Source organism: Xiphophorus hellerii, chromosome 13, assembly GCF_003331165.1.
Source record: "Xiphophorus hellerii strain 12219 chromosome 13, Xiphophorus_hellerii-4.1, whole genome shotgun sequence".
Taxonomy (NCBI): domain Eukaryota; kingdom Metazoa; phylum Chordata; class Actinopteri; order Cyprinodontiformes; family Poeciliidae; genus Xiphophorus; species Xiphophorus hellerii.
Window position 1 is genome coordinate 22,473,626 of NC_045684.1, and position 16,638 is coordinate 22,490,263.

The following is a 16,638-nucleotide window of genomic DNA, read 5'->3' on the forward strand; positions in this document are numbered from 1 at the left end:
TTTGTTTTGGTTGCTTATTCAATTCCTCTCCTTATCAGTGCTGAACTGGCAGCTTGCCCAGGCTGCAGCCTTCCTCCCAGCCACTGACTGCTGACCCACAACCCCCTCACCATCAACGTATTATGTCATGCCATCCTGTTCAATTAAACAAGGTCAGTCTGACCTATAACACCAGAGCAGGTCATGTAAGTTTTAGCATTTCTTAAAACGTATACCATACGGGTGGGTAAATGATAAACTTAGTACATTCATCACAATTACAATCCAGGATTAGTTTTTTTTTTTTTGTTGTGTTTTTTTTTTTTGTGAAATTTTGGAATATAGTTGACATATTTTAGCTTTAAAATGATTTTGCTTGAGTTCTCAGACTCATCCACTGAGAGTTGCAAAACTGCCCTTTGCCCCGCCCGTGTTTAATAAATCTGTTACTTAACCATCTCTCGGATGAGAGCAGCCTCACTTTTTCTCTTTACCATCTGCAGAAGAAGATGGAGTCCCGTTGTGTGAGAGTTTTCCTGCTGTTGGTAGTCTGCCTTTCTTCAGGTCAAGGTAATGTACACTTTTTGCACACGGACATTGCGTTCCCCCGGTTCCCCCGAGGCGTGAATTATTTTTACTACTCCACTTTTTTTTTTTAATTGCACATATAATCATCTTTTTTTTTCTCCCCAATTTCCTCAGCTTGTATTCAAGGTTTTCTGCAGAATGTGGATTTTCCCGGGTCAGACGTAGTAGACATGTACTCTCCGTCCGTGGAGCATTGCCAAGAGCTTTGCACCCAGCACCCATCGTGCCTCTTCTTCAGCTTCAATCGGCCTGACAAGTCTTCAGGGTACGAAGGGCGACGGCGGCAGTAAAAACACAAACAAAAGATTTCACCAAGACGCTGTGCAAAATGTAATATTAAAATAGCTTAAAATGCATAAATTAAAAAAAAAAAAAGCAAAATAATGATTCGAAAGTTGACACAGGCTTTGGGAAGAAATATCTTTAGCTTACTATTTCATTTTACCAGAGAGCTGGCAAGAAAAATATGCTCTATAAAACACTCAAGTACTAAAAAAATATATTTAAAAACAATTTGTTTTCTTCTTCTCTTTTCAGGCGTTTTCGATGCTACCTGAAATCAAGTTCTTCCGGACACCCACAGTCTCAGGTTTTACTGTTGGGCGTCTCTTCTGGCTATTCTCTCAAAGCCTGCGGTCTGGAGCCAAGTAAGTTCACTTAAATTTTACGAGGCTGTAGCTGTAAACCATTTGGTGTTGTATATATTGTTCCCATATTAATGTGGTGATGAAAATTAATTGTAAAAATGCTTATAGATTTTTTTTCTTCTACAAAACAAAACTCCTGAGTGAATATAATTGTAAAGCTGTGACTCTCTCTCACTTGTTTTCCCCTCGTCCCCCACAAAACCCATGCGTGTCCAGATTTCTCTAACGTTTATTGATCATATTTCTGTCGCCATGGTTCCAGCGCCTTGTTTTCCTCAGGTTTTTGAGGATGCGGACTTCCACGGTGGGGATTACAGAACCTTATTCACTGTTAACTTTGAGGAGTGTCAGAGGGTCTGCACGCTTGATCCGGTGTGCCAGTTCTTTACGTTTGTAATGGGGAACTTCTCGTCTCCAGATGTCAGGTAAATCTGAACTACCCAACAATATTAATGATATTTTTGTTGTTGTTTATTTGTTTGGTATGGGTTCTGGCCAGAGCCAGAACCAGAAGACGTGAGAGGTCTGGAAGGTCGGTACGACAACAGCAGATCTTTGGTACTGATGTTCACATAGCATATGGATTACGGAAATAATCAACCCGTCATGTCCTGAGTCTGGATCCTCCCATGTTCCTCCAACTACAGAAGCTTTTGGTCCCCTGGTACCCGTCTGCTGCTTTAGGAGTCACCAAGGACAACCAATCCCTAAAAGACTCAATCAGCTCAATGGCTTCCATTATCACTGGTGCTTAAGGTCCAAGACATAACACCGCAGCTACGATGATACAGTTACAAAATGTATCACCAAACCCTGGTCCTAGGATGGCCTGGTACACTCCTCAACCACCTTGAAACTGTTTGTCTTTTGTTTTTGTGTTAATCCAATGACCAGATCGGCTGTGCCATTTAGAAAACGTTGTCGTTGCCTCTGTTCTAGGTACAAGTGCCACCTTAAATTCAGCTGGTACGTGCCCAGACCTGATGCTGTAGTGCTAAAGGCTGGAGTCATTTCTGGATTCTCCCAGAAATCACAACTCACTCAACACTTCGCCACAGGTACGCGGACGACTGGAGTGTCTCCGTGGCGATGCAATGCACATCGACATTTTTGCCTCCTTACTGCCTTTATTCTGTGCTTCGCGCAGTTTGTCGGAGCCATCTTTTTTCAAACACCGACTTGAGAGGAAATGACTTCCTGGAGTCACAAGCCGTCTCTCCCGAACATTGTCAGTTCCTGTGCTCCGTCCATCCACAGTGTACCTACTTCTCTTTCAGCAGGTGGGGAGCATGGGTCTGTCTTAAGATATTTATAGATTGTGGTTTTGATTTATTTTGATCCTTCAATTACTTTAGAGAAACTTGGACGGTTTTGTTTTGTTGTCTTATGCTTTACAGTAACGACTTCAGGTGTTTTCTGAAGAACAATCCAAACAGCATGGTGGCCAGAACCAAAAGCAACTTCACGTCAGGAATATCATCTCACCTCTGTCAGATTGACGAGAGTACGTTCAGCTGATCAACACGAAAGCCAGAACAGAACACGCTTTCACGAGCAACGCCGTTTAAAACACACCTGTCTTCATTTTGCTGTATTTGAATCGATGGCAGTTTTGCTGCCACAGAGACAAAGATTGTCACATTAGTCTTTCCTTTCCATCCAGTTGAATTGCTTTGTATGTGAACAGTGCTACATAACTAAACTCTTCATCTGAGTTGGTTTGATTTTAATAGTGTTTAACATTAGAGTTCCTTAAAGCCAGCCCAAGACTTAAGCAAACCAAGCTGCTGCTTAGAGCCCCGAAACCATAAGGGGTCTCCCATAAAGGCTTGACTTTTTGCACAGATCATAGATCTAACATGTTTATACTACTTTATTAAGAATGGGAATTTAATTAAGTTTAATTTGCCAATTTCAGCATTGAAAATTTGAAATATTTTAAATGGTTTAATAATTGTATTTAAGCTAAAAAGAAAATAGCAAGAGTATTTTGTAAAAGTGCAAATATAACAATCATCCCTGATTCTAATATACTTGCAAATCTGAAGCTATGAATTGAATCTCAGTTTGTTCACAACTATATTTGAGCAAATAGCCAGTTATCAAAGGTTGCTTTTTTTTTTTTTATCTCAGCCAATTAATTTACAGAGGCTGAAGCACTCTAGCTTACTTAATTTCCCTAATCTTCCATTTACAATCAAATTTAATGATATTATTTTAAAGTGTTAAGAGTTGAAATGCACTTCTTGTGCCAAACCTTTAGAACTATTTCCATTCTAGGAAGCTGCTGTTTTTCTCAACATGTCCCTGAAGTAGTTTGGCATCAAAATCTAACCATAAAACCTACTTTTGCTGTCAGGCTGGGCCAAGCTGACCTACAAAGACATCGAGTTTCGCGGCTCTGACTTTAGGTCCGAGGTGGTGACCTGTGTGGACATCTGCCAGGAGAAGTGCACAGAGGACCCCAACTGTCAGTTCTACACCTACCACAACGGGAGCTTCTTCCACCCCGACCATCGGTACGGCGTCTCTAGTCATCAAATGTTCCTACTTGGCTGAGCGGCGATACATGTATTGTTGTTTTTGTGCTGCAGGCACCGCTGCTACATGAAGCGAGTCATCACCATGCCTACGCCTTCCCAAGTTAAGAAAGTGGACAATGTCAAGTCTGGCTTCACCTTGAGGAACTGTAGAAGTGCATAAAAGTCTCAGGATTAAAAAAAAAAAAAAAATCTAAAGCTCTGTTTGCATGTGACAGAATTCGTCTGTTGACTTCAAGCAAATATTTACAGATTTTTTTTTCCTGTGTTTTTGTGTATGCAAAAAGTTAAACAAAAAAAATTAATTAAACTATCCAGCAGTGGTTTTGGTTTAACTTTTCTTACAAACGAACATTCGACAGGCCAGACATATTTTACACCTTGTTCTCTACATGACAGTGTTCCGCGGTGGAACAGTATTTTATCAGCGTAGAACCAAACAGCTGAAAGTTGAGGTTGTCATTCTTTTTTTAAAACACATTTATAGTATTAAAAAAAAATCCAAATCTCAGTTGATATTTATTAAATACCTGAAGATATAACTGACCTTTAATCTGAGATGGAGAATTAGAAGTCATGCTGCACATTTTACACAAATCCCATAAAAAGCTCTCAACACAGTTCAGTAAGCTGGAATGGCTTATCCATTTAACTACACCTTTGATACCTACAGTATTGACTGTTAGGTCTGGGCCAGACCATAAAATTGCAAAGGACTCAATTGAATTCAATTGAATTGGTTAAAACTTAAGAGTTACTAATACCTGAGATGTTTCACAAGAGCTCAAAGTAAATGGATTTCATGACTTATTAGGAAAGTGTAAGAATAAAATAACAATATGCGAACTTCTCAGCACCCGACAGCAGACACAATAGAACAGACAGAGAGCCTCGCTTGAGATCCAACACGGTGTAATTTAAGTTTAGTTTTAGATTAGCTCATTTAAGACGGGGACAATGCACCGCTAGCTAGTTTCCGTCGTCCTGAGCAGATGAGTTAGCAAAACAAAATACGTTGAAAGACCACGTATACACTATATATAAAGGTCATGACATTACAACAATATAAACAGAACTAAATGTCAAGCTTCTGTTCTCTAATCACTAATGCCAAGATTACAGTTTTTACTTTTCTGGTCCAAGCAAAAACAGATTAGCCTTGTCAATGCAGTCTTGAATCCATAGACTTCTTATGCTTTGAAATACCACACTAACACTTACATAAATACAAGTTTACTTTGACTAAATCTGTGACTCTTATTTACATTTAAAGTGACTTTTCAAAAGTAAGGTTATGAACCTTCGATAAGGTGCCTGCTATCAAATTAGTTTAATTCCTGTAACACAAAATGGGATCTTAGCACAAGACTGGATTAATAAAATCTTCACATGGCACAACATTTTGTGAATAGTAATTGAAAAGGTCAAAAAAAGAAAAGGAATCCAGATCAATAAACAGAACATAAGCAACAGAAGAATCAACAGAAAGACACGAGTTCACACAGAACATCATTAATGGCAAGCGCCATCAACAACCCAAAAATCACACAAATTTAAGGCTGCAATGCGGTTATTGCTTTCTAAAACTAACTGAGCACAAAGATGAGATCCCAAGTTAACTTTGAATTCCTCCTTTCATAAAACAGTGCAGTTGCATGATGGGAAGTGCTGAAGGGCAAAAGACATGGAGGTTGTTATTCAGTAACCTCTTCTTTCTGTCTGGGATGGACCGTTGACCCGTCGCCAGTCTGTCACCCCCTGCCTGCAATGCCCACCTCGCTGCAGTGACATTTCAACATGTCCATTCAAATCAGATAACACAAGTCAATGTGACCAATATGAGATGGAACACTGTTTTGTTGGTTTTAGACTATACCTATTTAAATGAACAGCTTCTCAGCACATTATAATTATCAGACAAGCAAACGTTTTTAGAAATTTGTACTTGGTTTCCGTTCCGCCTCATTGGCTGCACTAGCAAGACCATAAGGGAATTTTTCCGGCCTCTTGGATTGACAGGAGACCCGGCAGGTTGCAAAAATGCCCTTTGACTTAATTTGACCTGATATTTATCCTTTACTTGTGGATATGCCTGGATCAGATATAAGATGTCTGTTCTCTCCGACTGCCAGCTTCTTCACCTGTTTTTTTTTTTTTACTTCTGTATGTATTCAGTTGGCGTTATTCTATCTTTAGACATTTACATACATAGAGAAAACTTTATGGTATTTGGATAAATGTTATAAGGACTGGCTGCTTAACTGGTCTACCAGATTGCACCAATATCCCAATGATGACTTACCTGGAATGTTATAGAAGAACTCAGAACTTTATCGCAATTATTTTGGTGGGTTTACGCTCCATTTCAGCAGTTCAGAAAAAACAAAAAACGTCATGCGACAATCGGAGGACTTGCTGTAACATCATAATTTTGTTACAGCAATGTTCATATTGGGGAATGAAAAGTGGCAAACTCATGGAATGAAAAAAATCATCACAGGACTCGTGTCTTACCAATCGGGAGGAGATTTATTTAGCAGATCTAAATAAATGATGTGCTAAATCATGTAGCACATCAACACATTCAATAGTTGCAACAGAACTTCCAAGATCTTACAAAATGCATGAAATCTCCCAACTTTTAATGGTTATAAAACTTTTATAGGACGTAACACATATTGGCGTATATTTGGAAATTTCAGCCAATGGTGTCCCTTCCCTTGATTTGTTGTTTTGGCTCAATTTATAATGACTGGATATTTCCACAGCTAGGGGATGTGAAAACAGCCTATGTGACTTTTTGAGTTATTATTTTCTTATCTATCCAAACTTAGACTTTTGCATCCAACTGATCTTACTGAAGCACGCAAACATCCTTTTGAAGTAAGCTGGTAGGAAAGATGTATTTGGAACACTATTATAATCCATTTCCTGACTAAAACTGCACAAGCATCGTAACTATTCTCCAAAAGTTGCTAACCTTTTCACAATCAGTTTTGTTAAAACTGTACCAAGAAATCAAAACAAAACCTTTAGCAAAATATATATATATATATATATATATATATATATATATATATATATATCTATCTTTGTCTGAAGGTAACAAAAAATTTCCATCAAAAGAAAATTAAAGTATATTTCTGAAAGCTTTCTGTCTTTTTAAACAAGTTATTTTCTGCAGTCCCTCAGGCTGAAGCCAGACACAACATTGGCCAGTTTGGAAACTTTGGGAGGAGCCGGCATGGTGATGACCCTCTTCAGGAAGCAGCGACGCCTGCAGCAGTGACAACAGGGAATATCGGTTCAGCGACAAAGTGGCAACATTAGTGGATTTCTACCTGAATTTCAAGAAAGCTGTTTGGGATGAGGAACACTGTACCACTCTGCACGGTCAGAGAAGCTTTCATCGACGTAGGCGTAGAACTGGCAGCTGGGATCCTCGTCACATTTCGACTGACAGAGCTCCGCCGTATCCATCAGCTCGAATCGAATGTCGGAGCCACGGAAATCCACACCTTCATAGCTCTGCTTGACCCACGCTGGTAGGAAAGACGTATTTGGTCAAATCTCTGCTGTTAGAATAACATCTGAGTCTAGAACGGGCACAGTTATGGTAACATTAGTAGTTAACCAACTAAACTTGACGTAACTCAAAGACCTCCAACGTTTATTTCAGCTTTGGACTTTGCTTCAATACGTCTCTGCTGATGAGCAGAGAGCAGAAAGTGTGTTCTGTTCAGTGTTTGCGTCGATTCATGGTACGTACTGTCATCAAGCTGACAGAAGTGTGCCGGTATGCCTGACGTGACTCCGTCTTTTGGTTTAGCTGCCAAGTCGTTGAGGTTGTTCTTCAAATGGCATTTGAAGTCATCGCTGCGGAATCGCAAACATTTAGAAAGGTTTTAGACGTGTTACGTCGCAGCTGGATCGACCCATCAGAACAGCTACGATAAATGAATCGTTCACTACCTGCTGTAGGAGAAGTAGGTGCACTTTGGATGAGCCGAACACAGGACTTGACAGTGTTCAACGGAAACAGACTTCTCCTGCTCAAGGTCGCTTCCCGGGATGTCGGTGTTTGCAAAAAACTGGTTCTGACATGCTGCGAATTTAACAAAAAAGAAAAAAAAATTCAACAACATGAAAATGAAAAACAATAAAACACCAGCGTTTTAGCTCTTGATATTTTTTTTTTTTTTTTTTACGTGTGTCAAGTTCTTGAGTCTGTTGGGCTTTTTGGGCAAATCCAGATGTGACTCCAGCCTTTTTTTCCACAATAGGAGTCCGTGGGACACTCCAGCTAAACTTAAGGTGGCACTTGAATCTAGAAGCAAAGAAAACAGGCATTTAAATGGCAGAGCCAAGATGTTCGGAGGCCCCGCTGCGTGATTTCTTGAGTGGAACACATTACAAGGAATTTAAGCAATCGTCAGAAACTTATTAACATAAAAACAAATGCTCAGCACGAGCAATGCAATACTGAGAGACTCATTGTCTTCCGTGGACATGAAAAAAATGTGGAAGCGACCTGGGTCATGGCGCCGCAAATACCTCTAAACACAAGCAGTTCCAGTAAGTTGAAGAAAGTGCAGCTTTGTTTTTGCTTCAGACTCATTCAGCAGTTGACCACTCTGATGAAATTACCAAGGTTACGTAGTATTTTCTTCTTTCACACGTTAACTAAAACACAAACGTTTGCACCTCCGTACTCATTAATTCTCCTTAGTGGTGACTTTTAGTGCTTTTGTGGACTTTTGCTTGTTTTGGTAAAAGCCTGTATTTAGCTATAGAAAACTTAGTTTGCAGCGAGGTCATTCCCATTGTAATTAAACCATTGCAATATGGCAGCAAATGTTTACCACCAATCTATATTTAATGATTGTTTAATGAATATTCTACACAGAAGCAGTTTGCTACTTCGACTGATTACAAGCTAGTTTTGCAAACTTAGTAAAAACCCAAGTAAATTTCTTTTGTGTGGCATATTCGATATCATCGATTTCTACTTATTTTGGATTCTGCTTGTCTTCAAATTTGTCTCTGATTGGTTCAGAACTACTACTGATCTACTGCAGGTAGTGGACAGTTCGCTTTGTTTATAACCTTTCAACTGAACTTCACTTTAGAAATGTTAAACTAATGTTGAGCTCACATGTTTAAAAAAAAATCACATCAATGTATGAGCATCAGCCACTGCCCTTCATTTTAAACTTTAGCACGCCCTCTAGTGGTTGAGATTACATTACAGTTCTCATGCGTGCCACACTTCAACTTGGGCAAAAAAAACATTTGAAGTTCAATTTTGTATCTCTTTTTTTATTTATTGTTTCAGTCAGGTTCGCAACAGCAGATGTTTCATTGCTTTCACATCACTTTATTCCTACTGAAGGTCTTGCACTCTACACCTTTAACGAGAAGACAATTAACTTTTACCTGAAGTTTTGGCCTGTGAACTCCCCTTTTAAAAAAGTAAAGAACTGACACCCAGGATCCTGTGTGCAGACTCTCTGGCACTCCTGGTAGTCTGGCGTGAACAAGGCTCTGTAGTCTGCGCCAAGAAAGTCCACGTCCTGGAAGACCTGCGAAAAACAAGGCCCTGGCAGAAATATTCAAGAAGCCATGGTTAGCATAGACAAGCCTCCCGGTCAAGTCCTCTCCTAATTTTGCTTAAAATCTTAATAAAATGTTGCTGTTTTTTTTTTTTTTTTTTTGTCCTTAGCATGAAATAATCATTTGTAATTTTTCAGCATGTGAGCCTACTTGGGTCTGGATTGCAGGACTTGAGAGAAAAGCCAGAGGTGACGCCCAAAAGAGGAGCTTGGGAAGATGGCTGCCCGGAGGGGGTGGATTTGAGGAAGCAGGAAAAGTGCCTGAAGAGAATAAAGGGTGTGTCGGTGTGTGTGTGTGAGAGAGAGAGGGGGGGGGGGGGGGGGGGGTAAATAGCAGCATCATCATCATTAATCATCATCAACTTCATTAAAGACACAAATATATTGAAATTAAAATACAATGCAAATTAAATAAAAATCATCATCAACTTTATTACAAACACAAGTATATATACTGTATATATATAAAAAAATTTAAATGTAAAGGAATAATTTAAAAAAGATACTAATCACAAATGTAAGTCACAGATTTACAAAAAGGCCTAAACCACCACTGGTTCAATATTATGGACTTAAACATGAAATATCTTAAATATTGGTCATATTTAAGTACAGTTGCAGATAAAACAGATAAGCTTTTGTACACTAGAAAAGTTAATAAGTCCTTTTTTGCTAACATCTTTAAATGCAATCATATTTTTTCATCTGAATTTCATCATTTTTAAAATTCCATTTATTAAATTATTTTATATTTTAACTATATTAATACAATTATACAATGCCCGGAGTGTTTTTGACTGTTTTTTTCTTTCTTCTCTGGGGCAATTCTCATTGAAACTCTTCCTCTCTTAAACCATCATTTTAGTAAGTGTGTGTCCCACCTGTTGTCTCTGGTCCAGTCGGACCTGATGAAGGTGAAGAAGAGGCAGGCGGGGTGCTGAGTGCACAGCTGCTGACAGTGCTCCACGCTAGGAGACTGGAGAGACGCTATGTCTGATCCGGGAAAGTCCACGTTCTCCAGAAGTTCATTAGGGCACGCTGAAGGGAAGAGAAGCCAAAAGTGTACATGTGATAAACAAATGGCATAGACATTCTGGAAATAACTAAGTCATTTTTAGTGTGCTACCTTTACTGAAGGAAAAGCTGCTGGCCACCAGAAGGCCCACCAGAATCGAACAGCTGCCCATCTTCTTCTGCGGACGCGGCGCTGAGCTCCCTCTGCTTTTTAAGAGAACTGGTTCTGCAAATGCCAAGCCAAAGGACAAGTTTACAAAGAAGTCAAAGGACAAGTTACCTCACAGCCTGTTTACGCAGCCGGATTGTGTCACGTTTCAGACACAATCTGTGTCTGTTTCGAAACTGTTTGGAGTTTTCCTGCGTGCTGAAAAAGTCAAGCTCCTTTTTTTCAGAGATAAAGATGCAGTAGAATTTTGTTAAAATTGAAATAAAACACATTCCTCTACAATTATGCACTACTTTGTCTTGACTTTCATGCAAAAAAAATCCCCCCACCCCACAAAATGCAGTAAAGGTTGCAGCAACATTAAAGTCCAAATGGATTTTAAATCTAGAAAGCTGTTTAAGTGATCTTTTGACACCAAGATGGATCTTTATGTTGGAATGGAGTTGAAGTACATCACAAACAAACTTCAGCTCCATTTCGCAGACAAACAGTTTCAGTTTTTTAAAACCGTCAACAAAGAAAGTTACTTTTTGATCAAAGAGAAGAAAAAGGTCATGAATCATAAATAAAACTAAAAGACTGATCCCAGCCAACGTCATTTTGCACTTTCTGAAGGTTTCATTCTACTTTTAAATCCATAAATCCAGAACTTTATTAATAATAAATCAATATCCTCCACCTTTCAGGCTCTTAAATTGCTCGTCTTTGTAACGAAACCACTTCCGCCGTTCCTTTTTATGGATTCTTCTTGTATTTTTATTAAAAGCCCAAATTTCTGTGTGCTTTTAAACTACGTCTTTCATAATGAAAAGTAAAAAAAAAAAAAAAAGTACATGATTAATATCGAGTTTTTCATGACATCCTTCTCTCCAACGCTACTTTCTCTGCAAAAGACCAGTGTGTCCTACAGGGGGCGACACCTGCTCAATGGATCCAGAATCAGTGCCTTGAGAAAACCGTCAACCTGAATATAAATTCCTCCCTCAGCATTACGACTTTTGCAGTTGGGTTCAGCTGAAGAGAATAAAGAGAATAAGAGAGAATAAAATAAATGTGATGATAAGCGTGTTTTCGGGAAGTGGAGCATGTAATCGTAAACTTTTCACATCGGCATTGGCCGAGTTACACAGTCACATCTTCTTGTATCAAAAATTGCCACGTTTCAACCTCAAACTGCTGTATTTTTTTTTTCAATTGAAGAAGCACATGGACGAACCTTTCACTTGATTCTCCTAAGCTGTTACATAACAACCAGATTGTGTTCGGCAAATAGAGCAAGGCTTCGTGTAAATGATTCACTTTTTTATGTTCCCCTTGGCGGAGGAACAGAACCTTATCTTCTGGTGGCAATCCTGCATAGGGCGATGATGTTGACTCGTTTGCTGATTTCATTGCCAGCCACCGTTTTCCTGCTTTAGACAGAATCTAGTTCAATTAACACTTGTGTCAAAAATAAATCCTTCGATTAATAATTTACAGGGGATTTCAAACAGTGTACAAACCATAGTAACAAAGTACAACAATAATAAATCGTTCTCACTTGAAATGGAGCTTATCTACGGCTTACGGGATTGCTTGACACAATTTGATCAAACGCAAACGTTCTCCAAATGCGTCAGTTTCTATTGACAGTTCTTGGTCCTCAGTCCTCTTCATCAGATTTAGAGCTGGACTCTTGCTAGGCCTCTAAAAATCTTCAATTTTCTTCATGTGAAGTCATTGTTTTGCTGATTTGAAAGCATACTCTCCTTACCGTGAGACTAGAAATAATGAAATGACTCTCTGAGTCTTTCTCGTAGATAACTGGGGGTTTTCAATTAACACTATTTAGTATTATGTGTTTTCCACTCACAAAGGGCCATTTTATAGCACAATGAAGTAACTATGTTAAATTCAGTTGTTAGGAAAAAATACTATATGTAACAAATGTAATTTAAAGGAAAACTTTGAGTTTAACGCTTTGAAATTGGGCCCGTGTCGCTTTAAAAACTCCTAATCTCTCTGAAACTCCGCCTTCAGGAAGTCATCACATAATGGCTCCTCTGTTAACGCTTTAACGTTTTTTTTTTTACCAGCTTTTCACTGAGAAGTAGCTCCAATAATGAGAGGTTCCAAAAGGCGTTTGCTAATTGCCGCTGGCTAGTCTGAAGGAGCTGAGTGGGGGAGTCGTGGGTCGGGGCTGCTCGTCCTCTTCCAAAACCTGGCAATAAATGGACACATCTCATTCATAAATCGACCTGGAGAAAAGCTAATGCGAGCGTCACAATTAGAATGATGAAACGGAGACGGACTCATTTCAGTTGTATTTATTTTGTTGGTCACAGCACCAAACACACACATCTTTATAGGAAATTACATACAAATGGTATCAGGCAAGCACCTAGCAGTGAAAGAAAAGTGTTTGTCTGGTTTTTTGTTTAACATGTAAACCTCTACAGTAGTGCAGCAGAAGATGTAGCTTCATAGTAAATGCAAAGGGAACATTTGTTTCCAGCTTAAAGGTTCTTCAGTGTATCCATTCCTGGACTGTCCTTCCAGTTGGAAGGCCAGGTGTTCTTGACGCTGGGTCTGTCCTTCACAGTGTTGTGGTAAGCTGCCAGTTTAGGGAAGTGCTCCTCATTCAAGCTGCAGATCATTTAAAACGAAAAGGGATTTAATGTCACCGTTTCCTTCAGCTCATTTTTTTTTTCATTCAGTTTGAAGCAATTTGGAATAATTTCGCCCACTTACCCAAAACGGAAGAGGAAAGCGACCACTGGGAAGACGATGACATCAGCCAGAGAAAAGCTCTTTCCTGCAAGGTAAGGACCCGTTGTCTAGAAGAACGTAAAGCAAAAATGTTTTTAACTGTGTACCTTTACATCACTTATATCCTGACAGTCAGACATGAGGACTAACACCGCAGCTGGTGCTGGTCAGTGTGTCTTGATATATAATCCAATCACAGCTAGGTGTTTGGTAGCAAAAAAAAGGTGACATGTCAGGAGTAGTCGTGTTTTTTTAAATGTCCCGAGACAAGCAACGACAAAGAGTCCACAGAATACCTCATGTTCTTTTTTGCACGAGTTTCTAATAAGGCATCCCAGTCTTAACCGTACCAAAGGAAAAACAAAAAGTAAAAGGTAATAACGAACGCCAAACCAAAAGATTTTTGCAGGACGTCTTGCTTACCTGCATGTAGCCCTCCCAGATTTTGATCTCGTCCTTCAGTCCCTCGGCGTTCCTCTTCTTGGCGGAGTCGTGCCTCTCGTTCTCGGGGACGAAGCGGTCGTAGAAGAGGGATTGTTCTGATGGGAGAAAAACATGCAATCAGCGAGAGCGACTTCCCGGTGTGGCAAACGTCAACCCCCATGATTGCTGCCATTTCCTTGCGTGCAACATAGATCGGGATCGGTCAGGAGTGTCACGGAAGGAGACGAGGAAAAGGCATGCAGTGAATCTCCTTGTCACTTATCTGTTATTTCCTTGCCCTGTGAAATGGGGTCAAACATCTTGTGGCTTCATCTGTGCACGCCAGCTATCATGTGATCCTCTGTGGGATTAACATTAAGATTTTGACGTGACCTCATTTGCTCTTTGAGCTCGCACAAGGTGTGTGTTTTGTTTTGAACAAATCGGGTCCTCGTGAGGAAGGAGGGAACATCTGATGCAACGTCACTCCCTCCTCAGGAGGCCCGCTGAAGACGTGACAACTCTCAGCGGGTTTTAAGGTTGCAGACATGGTGCTTGACGTTGCCAGGTGCAAAAGTCCCACAAGGTGGACCTCAGGGTGTCAGAGTAAGGTGTTTATCCTTGTCCTTAAATGCGCAATAAAAGTGAAATGCTTTGAATTCCTCGAGCGTCAGGGCCAGCTTACTTATTTTGTCGAAGAGCGATAGCCCCTCAAACATGCGCTGGTACATCAGTGCAACTTCGGCTTTGTTTTCGGGCGTCAGCTTGTTGCCTTGGTTCTTGAACTGCTCCTGTTGTCGGAGACACAAGGAGAAAAAAAGAGCATAAGTTATGAGCAACAAGTTATGAACGGAGGCTCTGGTTTCGGCTCCCTCTGTGGTGTAAGGTGTCTCTTTGTCTGCAAGACAGCGCTGAATGCAACGGGGAAAAGCGTCCCTCCCCCTTGTTTCCTCTTGTTAACTCTTTGGAGGCCCATGACTGCATAAAACTTTAACTAGGTTCTCACCTCCAGGTACAGGCAAGCACCGTAAGACTCGTTCAGGGTGATGTTTCCATGTTTGAAGGCAGGAAGCTTCAAGACAGAGAGCATAATGTTTAAAGTCAAAGAACTTTCTGCAGGCCAGCACTCTATGTATTAGTGAGTGCGTCAAAAAAATTTTTTTTTTACAATTTTTGTGTCGCAGAATTGAATGACCTGAACCTACCTGACCCCTGGGATTGATGGCGAGGACTTCCTTCCCCTTGTGCTCCCCCTTTTCAAAGGACAGCTGTTTGCTGTTGTAGCCCTGCAGGCCCTTCTCCTCCAGGGCGATCAAGACCCTCCAGCAGGGAGGAGAGCCGGAGCCCCACAGCAGAGTCATGTCCTTGGCCATTGTTGCAGGGTGAGAGGTCGTTTCCCAGCAGCGAGACGAGGGAGAGAATGAGGAGTGAGTCTGGAAGTCTCCCCACGCCTGTTTTTATAACAGCCTCCAGCCTTCCACAACCGGATTGGTGGACCTGAGTCCCAACCCATGTTTGTGATATTGCCAAAGATAAGCGACTCTAGGCAGCTAAGACAGCCAACAATTCGTTTAAACATGTTGAACTGCTTTACTTTGCGACCCTAGACAACAAGGTATTGCGGCCAAAGTCCATTTCCATTTCATTTTTACTATGTCTGAGAATGCGTGTTATTGCTCCAGTTGATTGCACCGAGGTTGCTTCCGATGGCATGCAAGGAGGAGGGGAATTCTCTTGGTTTGAGCTGCAGCTCTTTATTTCTTCTGATTAACCCTTATGGTAAAAAGAAAAGAAAAAAAAAGGTTTAAAAGTAAAAGACAAACAAGTAAAATTGCACGCATGGACTGCATGCTAACAAAAACCTGCAGAAATAATAATGGCTGGATTTTACTTTTTTATGTTTTTGTCCCAGGGTGCAGTTGCTTTTCCCGCTGCAAGGGTGTATCCTCCTGCAACAAGACTGGGCTACTTACTAGGCTTTTTGAAAACTCATTGTGACTCAGCACTTCTCATTCACCCCTGCACAAACCAAATAGAAAGCAGCTGGCCTCGGCCACCGTCGCATTCCTGCAGCGATAAAGCAAAGCAGTTAGATTTTATCATGCACAACTGTTGTGACAGTCTGCATACTTTTTAGTGGGGTAAAATGAAACACATTTTCAGTAGCAGAAATGATGCAAGCGTAAAAAAGTTAAAAGATAGTGAACGAATTAGCAGAATCCCAGCCCATTTCTAAAACGTTTGCAACAAAATGAGTTCAATTCTAATTCGTTGTCACGGAGCTAATCTGATTTTTACTCCGGTGTTCAAAAGTAAGGTTGATTTGGTGTTTAGAGATTAACACATAGGCAAAATGGTGGAAAAAAAAAAAGAGGGGGAAAAAATCACTTTTGATTCTTTTCTGCAGCAGCGAAAACTAAACGTTTTCCCTGCAGTTAAACTGCAGAGAGAGAAAATCAAAAATATTTGATTTAAAGTTTGGGTCTTTAAGTCTACTTTGTGCTCAAACACAACGTTCTTCTTGAGCTAGTGTTCACTTTCATATTTAGTATTTAATGCTTATTTCTGTCATTTACTTCTGAACCATATCTCACAGTGACTGATACTTAAAATGCTTTTTTGTCTAACATTTAATATCCTCCAAAACCCCTTTTTTTTGTGGGCCTGATTGGCAACAGGGACGACTTCATATTTCTAGAAGACTCTCGCCAAACGAAATGAAAACAAACAGCTGCTTGTTTCGCCCTCTAGTTACAAGCTGCAGAAAACAACGGGTGAAGATTCTCGAAATGTGACTTCCTGGAAAGAAAGAAAGAAAAAAAAAGTAAAGGCAAAATCACAAGAAAACCCTGAGATTTGTGAGGAATGATTTCGTTGGCGCATGCTTCCCCTCTCTCATCACTAAGAGACAAATATTG

General features: G+C 40.2%; 3 protein-coding genes across 3 annotated transcripts; 1 reads left to right on the forward strand and 2 right to left on the reverse strand.

Moving 5' to 3' along the window:
• Nucleotides 1-439: 439 nt before the first annotated feature.
• LOC116730704 (plasma kallikrein-like) lies at nt 440-3,971 on the forward strand. The gene is made up of 9 exons (XM_032580110.1): nt 440-549; nt 682-832; nt 1,105-1,214; nt 1,477-1,639; nt 2,154-2,272; nt 2,362-2,494; nt 2,612-2,718; nt 3,574-3,733; nt 3,809-3,971. The coding sequence occupies exons 1-9, from the start codon at nt 489-491 to the stop codon at nt 3,915-3,917; spliced, it is 1,113 nt and encodes a 370-aa protein (XP_032436001.1). The 5' UTR covers nt 440-488; the 3' UTR covers nt 3,918-3,971.
• A 2,902-nt stretch (nt 3,972-6,873) lies between these two features.
• On the reverse strand, nt 6,874-10,624 carry LOC116731571 (plasma kallikrein-like). The gene is made up of 9 exons (XM_032581402.1): nt 10,493-10,624; nt 10,248-10,404; nt 9,518-9,627; nt 9,191-9,353; nt 7,963-8,081; nt 7,727-7,859; nt 7,524-7,630; nt 7,137-7,296; nt 6,874-7,031 (listed from the first exon to the last, which is right to left on the reverse strand). Exons 1-9 carry the CDS (start codon nt 10,551-10,553, stop codon nt 6,926-6,928), a joined length of 1,116 nt encoding a protein of 371 aa, XP_032437293.1. The 5' UTR covers nt 10,554-10,624; the 3' UTR covers nt 6,874-6,925.
• Nucleotides 10,625-12,840: 2,216 nt separating this feature from the next.
• LOC116731577 (glutathione S-transferase A) lies at nt 12,841-15,157 on the reverse strand. Its single transcript, XM_032581408.1, has 6 exons — nt 14,926-15,157; nt 14,727-14,792; nt 14,406-14,511; nt 13,721-13,836; nt 13,280-13,365; nt 12,841-13,174 (listed from the first exon to the last, which is right to left on the reverse strand). The coding sequence occupies exons 1-6, from the start codon at nt 15,091-15,093 to the stop codon at nt 13,045-13,047; spliced, it is 672 nt and encodes a 223-aa protein (XP_032437299.1). The 5' UTR covers nt 15,094-15,157; the 3' UTR covers nt 12,841-13,044.
• Nucleotides 15,158-16,638: the final 1,481 nt, after the last annotated feature.

Coding starts and splice junctions, on each gene's coding strand:
- LOC116730704 (XM_032580110.1), top strand. CDS start 489: ATGGAGTCCCGTTGTGTGAGAGTTTTCCTGCTGTTGGTAGTCTGCCTT. Junction 833..1,104: donor CGGCCTGACAAGTCTTCAGG/GTACGAAGGGCG, acceptor TTCTCTTTTCAG/GCGTTTTCGATGCTACCTGA. Junction 2,273..2,361: donor CACTCAACACTTCGCCACAG/GTACGCGGACGA, acceptor TGCTTCGCGCAG/TTTGTCGGAGCCATCTTTTT.
- LOC116731571 (XM_032581402.1), bottom strand. CDS start 10,553: ATGGGCAGCTGTTCGATTCTGGTGGGCCTTCTGGTGGCCAGCAGCTTT. Junction 9,354..9,517: donor GTCCTGCAATCCAGACCCAA/GTAGGCTCACAT, acceptor TATTTCTGCCAG/GGCCTTGTTTTTCGCAGGTC. Junction 7,032..7,136: donor TTCTCTGACCGTGCAGAGTG/GTACAGTGTTCC, acceptor TCACTGCTGCAG/GCGTCGCTGCTTCCTGAAGA.
- LOC116731577 (XM_032581408.1), bottom strand. CDS start 15,093: ATGGCCAAGGACATGACTCTGCTGTGGGGCTCCGGCTCTCCTCCCTGC. Junction 13,837..14,405: donor ATCGCTCTTCGACAAAATAA/GTAAGCTGGCCC, acceptor TTCTCCCATCAG/AACAATCCCTCTTCTACGAC. Junction 13,366..13,720: donor TCTGGGAGGGCTACATGCAG/GTAAGCAAGACG, acceptor ACGTTCTTCTAG/ACAACGGGTCCTTACCTTGC.